This window comes from Phyllopteryx taeniolatus, chromosome 3 (assembly GCF_024500385.1).
Source record: "Phyllopteryx taeniolatus isolate TA_2022b chromosome 3, UOR_Ptae_1.2, whole genome shotgun sequence".
NCBI classification, from domain to species: Eukaryota; Metazoa; Chordata; class Actinopteri; order Syngnathiformes; family Syngnathidae; genus Phyllopteryx; species Phyllopteryx taeniolatus.
The window spans coordinates 15,870,025-15,881,764 of record NC_084504.1 but is presented as its reverse complement, the minus strand read 5'-3'; the positions used below and the strand labels follow the sequence as shown (position 1 = coordinate 15,881,764).

At 39.6% G+C, this 11,740-nt stretch overlaps 1 protein-coding gene across 3 annotated transcripts in view; it reads left to right on the top strand.

Annotated features, from left to right (window-relative positions):
* LOC133474967 (EGF-like repeat and discoidin I-like domain-containing protein 3) overlaps positions 1 to 11,740 on the top strand; it is a 106,116-nt gene that overhangs the window by 60,079 nt on the left and 34,297 nt on the right. For all 3 annotated transcript variants that reach the window (XM_061767189.1, XM_061767188.1, XM_061767187.1), the window contains 4 exons: positions 819 to 1,000; positions 7,215 to 7,370; positions 8,737 to 8,881; positions 9,009 to 9,193. In XM_061767189.1, the coding sequence (XP_061623173.1) occupies positions 819 to 1,000; positions 7,215 to 7,370; positions 8,737 to 8,881; positions 9,009 to 9,193 (668 nt within the window). The remainder of the gene's footprint in view (positions 1 to 818; positions 1,001 to 7,214; positions 7,371 to 8,736; positions 8,882 to 9,008; positions 9,194 to 11,740) is intronic.

Here is an 11,740-nt window from a genome sequence, read left to right as displayed (position 1 = left end):
CTGGAGAAAACCCACGCAGGCACGGGGAGAAGATGCAAACTCCACACAGGCGGGGCCGGGGATTGAACCCGGGTTCTACATATATATATATATATATATATATATATATATAAAATACACTACATTTAATTGTCATTCCTTCTCAGTCCTGTCCTTGTGTATGTTTGTTACTCCTTGTTCCTTAAAATACACTACATTTAATTGTCATTCCTTCTCAGTCCTGTCCTTGTGTATGTTTGTTACTCCTTGTTCCTTAGTAATGCGCTCTGAAATGCACTTTCCACACGTTGTCTACACTCGGCCTTCTATTGATCTGTTACCTAAGGCCTTTTAAGACGAGGTATGATTCTTAAATTGGTGTAAAATGAGAAGGAAAACAAACTGCTTAAATAAAAAGGATCAATATTTAGGTCTTGGAAGCTGTATCTTGTGCCGTGCATTCACGTTCATCCTTGTAGCCCATTACACATGTTGCAGTGATGCTGACATGAACCAGTTGTATCTCCTAAGGACAAATTCTCGCCGTCTCTTATTGATTACAAAATTGTAAGTGAAACCTAGATTGAAATTGAAAGATATAGTTGTTGTTTTTTCTGGATAACACATTAAGACAGGAATATACAAGTTGAGCTGGAAATGACTCAAACAAAATAAATCAGTTGGAGGTTCTATCCAACAGAGAGTACAAAAAATTGTATTTACAAATTTAGCATTTTGTCTTGTGTGCCTCCAAGATCAACATCTCTCTGTTGATGTTGTACGTACTGTACTTTGAGAGCTGCAATATGACATATGCTCCTTTGTGTGTCTTCGCTCAGAATGCTCTGGACCACTGGGCATGGAAGGCGGCATAATCTCCAACCAGCAGATAACAGCCTCCTCCACCCACCGGGCTTTATTTGGCTTGCAGAAGTGGTACCCGTACTTTGCACGCCTCAACAAGAAGGGTCTGGTGAATGCATGGACTGCAGCTGAAAATGACAGATGGCCATGGATTCAGGTAAATATACATTGCACTCAACAGGCTAAACACAAAGCTAAGTCAAGGCCAATAATGGATGAGTCAACATACAGTTTGATTGTTTTTATTGTCTGTAGTAGGCGTCGTTTATGGTAAAAGATAACACATCTGAATGTTAAAAAGGGGCATTGCTTTGTTAATGTGGATGCCTAAATTCTTGCTGCATCATGATTTGCGGAAAAAAAGATTTTTAGGATTGAACTGGGTGGAGATTTTTTTATTTTTTTTATTCAGGTCAGTTTCAGCAGTGGTACACAGACGCTCACCAGGGATGGCTTTGGTACCTTCACACAGCTGAAAAAGCTGAGCTGGCAAAGATGTAAAAGATCGATGCAGAAATATTTTCCAAAATTGGTCAGTGATCATTTTAGATTACAATATACGGGGTGTGTCAGAAGATATATTTCAAACCCAAACAATAAGGTACACCATTCAATGCGGGCCAGGTGATCAACCAGCACATCTACAATGGGATCCTGCGGCATTTGCTTCATCGCTGCTCACAAGGCCCTGAGCATCTGACAGTTCCTGGCAGAAAAGAACTTTGCGTGCTGGAGCAACCGCCCTACTCATGGAACTGGCTTTGTGTGATTGTTTGTCCTCTTTCACAAGCTCAAAGGGGTCATCAAGGGTGACCCGTTTTGAAAATGTGACGACATCAAAATGGCCGTGATGACAAAGTTGCAGAGGATCCTGGAAGAATCGTCCCAGAAGTGCATGAAGGCATGACAGAGAAGGATGGGAAGTGCGTTAGACTCCAAGTGGATTATTTCAAAGCATACAATTTAGTAACGTGTACTTTGGAATTGAAATATATCTCTTAAGACACTTTTCCTGGACCTTTTCTGACACACTTCATAGAGTACTATATGACTTTCAATCATTTCTGCTCTTATTTTGTCAAAGGGTGTCAAACTTGGGATAGTGTAATTATAGAGCAGCAAATTATAAGATACACATAGATAGATAGATAGATAGATAGATAGATATATAGATAGATAGATAGATAGATAGATAGATAGATAGATAGATAGATAGATAGATAGATAGATAGATAGATAGATAGATAGATAGATAGATAGAATATTGATATCAATTGATTCATTCTTAAAGTAACTATCCATCTGTCCATCCATTTTCTATAGCACCTACTCAGGATCACCTGGAGCTGTATCCCAGCTGACTTCATGTTTGTGAGGCAGGTTATATGTGAATTGCATTAAATATGACCCAGCAACATTAAATGGCACTACGTGACAAATAAAAAGAAAATAAATAAGTTGTTATACATATTTTACACATAATACAATTATTCACCATTGCAACAGTTGACTGAGCTGTGATCAGTTAAATGACAGTGAACCATGGAAAGCATTACCCTTGCAATGTTTGTAGCTTGATTGGTGAAAATACAATGTATTTCTCTTGTCGATTTGCCAAACTTGACATTGAGCTTATTGTTGTCCAATTAAAAGATAGCCAATCAGCATCATTTGAGGAGATAGAGACTTCATCGTTTGGGTTTCAGTTTGTTTTAGAGTCTTGCAGTCTTAGATTAGCATGCTATTGGTGCTGTGGCCGCAGTTTTATCAGAACTGAGGATATAAATATATATATATATATATATTTTTATTTTTTTTTTAAATTTTCTTTTCTTTTCTTTGAGGAGAATATCAAATATGCTTCCATTTCCAAATCTGTGTCTCTGAATAGCTGGTTAGTTTCGACCCATTCTGGATGTGACAGGCATTACAGAACGTGTACTTCCATACTTCTACTTCCATATACTTTAGTAAATAAAACCCATTAGTTTAGCAAACACTTTAGCGCATCACCATCACTCCGACTATGCAATGGAGAAACAGAAATGGTACCTAGAAAAAAATGAAACACAACCAAAAAATGTTTTTTATTTTTTAAGAAAAGAAGGAGTAAAAGGCAACATTAGTAAGTAATGTGGTTTGCACATGCAGAGGTTGAGGGGAACAGGACATTAAACATTCAGGCAGTTTGTTTGGCTTTAATGATGTCATGTGGGATGTTGAGAAGGAGGCTGTAGGCATTGTGTATTTCTACATGTGGGTTCAGATAATTGGGCCATGAGCAGACATGTACAGATATATCAGTGGTTTGGGATTATTCTCAGCAGTCAGGGGCTGTTTTTGCATTATAAAACAATGAGGCGGACTGTGTTTGCATGTCTATAATGTGAGACAGGTATTACTTACAGATGACAACCTTGTCTGTGAAGAGATTAGATTTTTCCGGTAGATTCTATTAGAAAGTTTTTTTCTGGTGCGGTGTGCATCTTTGGGAGCTAGTCACTGGAGCTATTTCCTCTGAACCTCAGCAAATGAATCACAAAAGCAACAGACTTTGAATAAAACATCACAGTGTTGCCTACGAGCTTGCATGCACTGTGTTTGTTTGTGTTGGTTCTTGCACTTTTTTCTGTTCACACATCTATGCAGTGTGAATGTTTTTGTTTTTTTTCCCTCAACCATCTTGTCTACAACCAGCTCACACCTAAAAATGCATTTGAACACTCCAGGGAAATAAACTGCAGGTCTGACCAATATCGGCAAAATATGACTCCAACCGGCACTTTTGGGGTTATGAAAAAGCCTAAATTGCCTGTGAAAGTCCATACATAATTGAAAAGATGATAAACAGTGAATATAAAGGACACACATCTGTATTTGCTACGTGTGCTGTAAAAAGGGGCATGCTTTACAACCCTCGAGTGTATGCAGATGATTGTGCTTTAGTCCAGTGTGTACTGATACTGGTACCGTACTGGTTTATACTTTCCACAGGGCCTTTGTGAAGTGATCATGACGATCCCAAACAATAGACCAATTTTCTAATGAGAATGGGTAAAGAAATTTCACTGCAACATAATTCCGCCCTCTCAGGCATGGGATTCTGTGACTTGACGATTTTATGCTGATCTCTTGGATAAATATTTGGTGCTTACAAGACGGAATAATATACCTTTTATTTGTCAAACACTAATCCCTCTTTCTTCACTTATAAGTCTTCCTTTAGCTTTCATTATCATTGAAACATGCATCAAACATGTTTTTGACAAGGGGACAGAAAAACTCAAGCACCAGGAGACTTTGAAAACTCCACAAAAAAAAGGCCTAAATTGAGATTCAAACCCGCAACCTTTTTGTTTGGAGACAACACTGGGAACAAATCATCCGCTGTGCTGCCTCAATCCCACTTTACATAAAATGTTTGAATACATTAAACAAGACTAATCCAGTTCTCAAGATTTTATAAATATTTAACACACAATTTTATTCAAGAGTTTTGCCATTGTCATGTGCCAGTTATTAATAAAATGCATAATTACACTTTTAAAATAGCTTTGGCTTGCTCCGACTGAACACCCCTTCTAAAACTATAAACGTGTGACATAGTGTTGGCTAAGTCCGTGTTAACACTTTGTGACTGACTGGCGACCACCAGAGGTGGGTAGAGTAGCCAAATATTGTACTCAAGTAAGGGTGCTGTTACTTTAGAATTATATGACTCAAGTAAAAGTAAAAAGTAGTCATACCAATATTTACTTGAGTAAGAGTAAGAACGTACTGAATGAAAAAAACTACTCAAATAAAGAGTAACTTGTGAGTAACTTCAGATTTAAAAAAATAAATAAATCAGAACACGAACATCAAATCAAATAAAGAAATAATATAATATATGGGAGTAGTCACCATTTAAAATTTTAACTGCCCAAAAACCAACAACACATACATTGGGCCCTACAGAAACATTATTTGCTTTAGAGGCTTAAATGACTTTATGAGAGGCGGCACGGTGGCCGACTGGTTAGAGCGTCAGCCTCACAGTTCTGATCAATCCCCGGCCCCGCCTGTGTGGAGTTTGCATGTTCTTCCCGTGCCTGCGTTGGTTTTCTCCGGGCTCTCCGGTTTCCTCCCACATCCCAAAAACAGGCATGAATTGACTACTCTAAATTGCCCGTAGGTGTGAAAGTGAGTGCGAATGGTTGTTTGTTTGTATGTGCCTTGCGATTGGCTGGCAACCAGTTCAGGATGTACCCCGCCTCCTGCCCGATGATAGCTGGGATAGGCTCCAGCATGCCCGCGACCCTAGTGAGGAGAAGCGGCTCAGGAAATGGATGGATGGATGGATGGATGGTGTTTTCACCGCAAGGTGTTTTCTCAAGTTTTAAGTGGGCTGAAATATTCAAGTTTGAGCAGTCACAATTTAAGAGCGGCATGATAAAGCTGTTTTTCCCCCAAAATGAGTCATTTTGATTGGCTCGCGAAGGCTATGTGTGCGGTCATGGGACTGCCTCGTGTCGTCTGATTGGTGAAAAATGAGTCATTTTGATTGCTCGCGAAGGCTAGCTGCGCGGTCATGTGACTGCCTTGTGTCGTCTGGTTGGTGAATTGGAGTCAAATGACATTGGTGATCCCGTTTGATTGGCGCAACGGGCACCCTATGCGGAAGTCGAAGATGGAGTCTAAAAATAGACGCGCAAACGCAAGAATGAATAAATAAAAGTAGTGAACGGCATGCCGATCATTGTAACAGAGTAAAAGTATCGATCCTTCTTCACATAAATACTCAAGTAAAAGTAAAACGTACGGTGAAATTGAAGTACTCTGACAAGTACAGTTTATGTAAAATCTTACTTGAGTAAATGTAACAGAGTAAATGTCGCGCGTTACTAACCACCTCTGGCGACCACCCGTTCAGGGTGTACCCCACCTCTCGCCTAATGTCAGCTGGCTGATGTTACCCTCAACACGATTAGCACACTTGACAGGTTTGGTTTGTTTAAAATGGACTCTCGTGTTGGTTGCTTTGATAGTGCAGTTAAGTAACTTTTGGTCCGCTGATAAAAATGTCAGTGTAAATGAGCAGGACCAAATGTTTGATTCAGCAAATGTAAATGAATACAGGTGACATTCAATGAAATGAAAATGTGAACACAGCCTTAGATTAAGAATATTTCAAATATTGCTGTACAGCAATTACCAGATTCTTACAAGACTCTATACATTTAAGGATGTTACATTTGTTGATTACACACCCTAAGCATAATCATTGGTCAAATATATGAGCCTATTATTTGCATATATTTATCCAGTATACTGTATTATACTATAGGACTAGATGAGTTTCAAAAACAATATTTTATATTTATTTTTTAATCAATTAATCAAATATTACATAGAGATATTTTTTTTAAAAAAGATCAATTTTAGGTTAATTGTCCCTCAGTGTGACCAGTTTTTCTTAAACTGGGTTATGCCATGCAACTCTGTAGACCAACGTCTCAGCAGGATGCTTCCAATGATGCATCACTCAAAGAAATATATATGAATCACTATTAGTACTGAGGTGTCAGAGGTGTGTTTCTGAGTGCTCATTAAAAATGTGAAGGATCACCCCAATTACCTTGGCAGTGGCCTTTTAGTAACAGAGCTTCTAATTAGTGAAAGAAGTATATGTCTCTGTGGAGGGGAGGTGAGAGGAGAAATGCCCTGAATGGGAAAGAGTGGGTCACTATAGCTCAGCGGCTCTAAGTTGTGTCCTTATTTATAATTAATTTTATAAGTTGTTTTAAGTTTTAGTGAGAAAAAAACAAGTGTATTATAGAGCCCTCTTTGTTAAAACTGCAAGAAAGCCATGCTGCAACTATAGAACCATTGTAACTCACAATACCACATTCACAGTGTAGACAAGGCTGGTGATAAAGGAATAAAATGGCTGACTACTCTTATCTCTGCTTTTTGCATAGACTGTATGGACAATCTACCTTCAACACATTGGAAATAGTTTAATTCAATGGTATTGCTTAACACTTTGAATATGATGCACAGATAATGATATTGGTCTTTGTGCTCTAAGGTGTATTGAGGCATTTAGCCCTTTCTTCTCTTCAACTCTTCTTTGGCAATTTACATGGCACCGTATTGACAGTCTACACAGAGATGGCAGATTGGCTTTGCAATGTGAGGATTGATTAAATGTTCTAACTGATCACAGACTTTCTGAAAAAGATGGATGGCCCTGACAAGAGCGATTCAAGGCGCTGAATTCATTCCCATGTCTTGCATCGGTGCACCGGACATGCATGTATAGTCCCTGTGAAGCCTATCATTTCTGGCAATTGACTGAATTCTTCTTCTTCTTCTCCTCAATTCCATAGATTAACCTGCAGAGACGAATGAGGGTCACGGGCCTAATTACCCAGGGTGCAAAGCGAATTGGCAGCCCTGAGTATGTCAAGTCATACAAAGTGGCTTATAGTGACGATGGGAAGACTTGGAGAACATACAAGGTCAAGGGCAAAGATGAGGACATGGTGAGAAACACATATCCACACGAAACACAACTGTAGGCAACAATGTACAGGAGCTCCATTGCTGTCCACTCAGTGAAGGGCAGGGCAGAGGACAAGCTGAGATGGCTGTTTAATTAGCCTGCCCGCACCGGGCTTATCTTGCTAGCTCTTACCCCTTCACTTTTATGTTTTCTATGTAGAATTGTTATACTATTTCGGGATGAGGAGACACCAAATATGTCACAAAGCACTCTGTTATTCCTGACAGCACACTACCTCTGTCCTCCACTGAGCCATGCTGTGGATAACCCTGACCTCCATACTTTTAAAATAAAGACTTGTGGACAATAAGTCTAGATTTATGATTTGTGTGCGTTTTTTTTGTTTGTTTGGTTTTATTTGCTGCTCTGTGATGAAATAAGTGTGTCTGTTTCTGTCAAAATTAGTGCGATGGTCACTCGTGAAAATAAGAAAAATTTTCCACATCAGGGAAAAATAGCACCTTTACATCAATCATGTTGGTTTAGTAGGTTACCCAGTAATTTTGTTAGCATTCCCTCTCTGGCTCTGTTGCGGCTGGTATATAATAGTACACTGAAGTCTGGCAATTTGTGGGGGATAGGAAGCAAGGCCTGTCACGAACAGAGAAAACATACTTGCTAAATGCTTGTAGAAGCCAAAAGATAGCGGCAAAGTAACTAAAGTGAACAAAAAAAAGAAGGTGGAGGATGGAGAGGGTCATGAAAAAGGGGTTGTATGATGACTCCAAGAGTTCAAATGTTCAGAGTTAAAGAAAACAGACTGGAAAATACTGTTTGGATTTATTTATTTACTGTGGTCTGCAAAAAACACAGTCAAAGCAAAATCTACAAAGCATCAATACCATGCGTCTAGCATGTACACAAAAATAAACCCATGTTACATAAAAAAAAAAAAACTGTATTCAGTAGTTAAATTATTCAACACAAACAAACCAGCTTGACATGAGGCTGATCAATAACATTACCTGGCACATTTCCTCGCCAACTAAACATATTTTGAAGTGAATGTAAAGGTGGGATAAATGTGCCATTTCGCGGTGCATGAGTCCTTCGATAAGGGGGTGTTGGTAGAGTATCTTGGACTACTTGGATGGAACAATTCAGAAAGAATAGTTTAATTTAAAACACACTACTGTTCTTATGAATTACCGAATCAAATAGTGCGAAAAATGGTCTATTTTCGCTGTACTTGGAGCTCATTGACCTTGAAGGAGAGCACTTTGCTGAGTATTGAGTAGACACCAGAGACATAGCGCCAGATAGACTGCTACAATATGTTAAAACTGACCTGTTCCAGCACCCTCCTCACCTCCATATGCTAAATGTTTTTTTATCCCTTGCAACAGATTTTTAGAGGAAATGTCGATAACAACGCTCCGTCAGCCAACTCCTTCACTCCACCCATTGAAGCCCAGTTTGTGCGCATTTATCCCCAAGTTTGTAGAAGGCACTGTACCTTACGCATGGAACTCCTTGGATGTGAGGTAACAGGTGAGTGAGCTGAGCACATCCTCCAGTCTCAGGGTACAAACACATTTCGGATCATGTATTCTGTATTCACAATGTGTAATATACAATTAAGCAGAATGCAAAAGAAATGTGCTTTTATTGTCTTTAGGTTGCTCTGAACCATTAGGGATGAAGTCGGGTCACGTCCAAGACTACCAGGTCACAGCCTCCTCCATCTTTAGGACACTCAACATGGATATGTTCACTTGGGAGCCTGGAAAAGCCCGGTTGGACAAGCAAGGCAAGGTGAATGCCTGGACTGCGGGACGTAGTGACCAGTCACAGTGGCTACAGGTAAGGAATGACTAGAACTCAACTGAAGTTGAACTGACAGTTAAATATACTGTATCATTAAATACAGAAACTCACTTTCTAAGATATACACAGCCACAACATTAGCCCTAAAAAGGCTGTTTTTTCCAACACAAAAAAAAACAACTCAATTTCTCCGAACACATCATCCGATTTTCAAAATTCTTTTTATTCGTTTTCCAAAAGAAGTGGTCATTCCAACCAGACTATGCATTTGGACAGACTGTCGTTGTTGGGAAATCTTGGCACATTGCTACTTACATACAAACAAAAAACGTTGATATCCTCCTCGCACATCGGTCCTCTTCAGCAGGTCGTCAGTACGACGGTGCACTTTGAGCGGCCATTGCAAGCAATATGTCCCCCCCGACCGACCGCCCGGTTGGTTGGTTCCTTTGGGGATTTTTTTTTTTTTAGTTTTACTCCCCATTCCAGCCCCACCACCCCGTGACAATCGCGACCGGCGGTGTGCTTCAATCAGCCACAGCGGCCAGCGGGACGTCCCGTCTCCCAAGCTGCTCATTTGCTCACCATTCTTGAAGTTGATTGGCTGTAGCAGCGCAATTCCCAACCCGAGTGAACGGGCAAAGTAGGGAATAGTCATGTGATCACACCACTTGCGTCGCGTCAAACGCACGGATTCGCACCTATTCAAGCAAACTGCATTGACATTCTATGTAATAACGTCGTGTGAATGGTTCATTTGGCATCTGGTGTGAACCCAGTATTAGACTGTGAGGCAGATGCGCTGACCACTGCTACACGGTCCTCTCCATCACCATACTACAATTATTTCATACACATCCACAGTTTTGTAGTAGATATTATTGGTAATCATTGTAAATAATATCCAATTGCGAATATGAATACTACAGTAAGTGCAGAAACAGTTCTTTGGATTCAGTCAGCATAATGGACCTTTCCATCACTGGCGGAGTGCAGTTATCTTAGGCTTCAGCTGAGGTTTTTTATCTTCATCAAAGCAGTCAATTCATTTGTTTTCATTACAGAAGCTTATGGCTGGAAATGTCTCCTGAAATGGGAAAGATATGCCATTAAGTGAACAATTACGCCCACGCTTTCTGTTTAACAAGACGGGACCAATACATTTTAAGATTATTGTCAATTTCGCGGCGTGTATATACGATCTGTTGTGATGCTGCTATCCCTTTAAAAGGCAGAAAATGCTGTAATTTGTCTGATTTGTTGGCCTTGCTTGTGTGCCCACCACTCCATGCATATACAGCCTGTCCATGGATGTCACTGTTCTGTAGTCACACTGACTTATCTGGACGTTATTAGATTGGTTGGGCTCTTGTCAGATATGTTTTTGATTACACTGAAAGCTTTATGTTGAGAGTTGAGGTTATGGAAAGCTGTGTGCCGGTGGAGACGGGTACTTAGGCTGGCCCTGTCCTGACTATAGAGCTCAGCTGAGCAAAATGGATTGTTGTGGGTAAAGGAAAACTTGTCTCATATTACATGCTATGCCTGCAGGAATCTGTAGATGCTATATAGTTGGAGTGAGAAAATCGATGCTCGCTGCCAAGAGACCTTGTTGCACACAAATACACAGTATCAGGCTTATAAAGAGAAAACATTAAGACTTGTGCATTGTGTGGTGTGCTATCTATCACATTTATACTTCTACTGGTGTTGAACCTTACTATTTAAGTAGTTATCACTGTTATATTGTATTCAACCTCAACCCATTTGTTATCTTTGTTGTGCTACCTTGGCAAATTGATTCTTAGCCACATTACAAAATTTGTTTTAACCTTGGAAATGAATTAAATAAATCATCCTTAATGACAAGTTACGTATTCCAATTAATCAAGACACCCAGTGTTTTCCCTGCTGTGCACTGTGAGGCAACTATGCACCCACTAAATATCAAATCGAACTCCTTGATGCATTCAGTTTCACTTTAATAGGAGAAATATTTACAGGATATTGCTGTTGTGAATTCTTAACCTTGCACGTTTCACTCTCAGGATTTAAATAGAAACATGTCTAACACGAGACAGGAATTGAAAAAGTCAAATAAATGTGCGGTGTTCATCCATCAGTTCAGTTTCCCAGCCATTGAGCCATGGCACCATTTATACATTTGCAAATTTTCTCGGAACGCCAAACAAAAATTTTGCATGAAGAAGGATTCTTGAAACAATGATAATCCCATTACAATTTACTCATAAATCTACTTACTCTGTGTGAAACTAAATGACAACAGGTGGGTACACAGGTTTATTGTACCTTCTGCCATCCTGTGGAAGAGCATTTTAATTGTCGGCCTATCATACAGTATGTCGCTGGCACAAATAGATGAACAAATATATATTATATGGAGTGAATAAATAGTAATTTTTGAACCAATGAAGTGAAATTGGATGATTTTCTGCAGCACACCTGATGATATCTCACAGCACACTCATGTGCCACAGCACGGTAGTGAGAATCACTGTTTTAGATGTGTGTCAGACTGAAGTTTCATACGACATGCTAAAGTCCTGTGAGATTTAATGACAT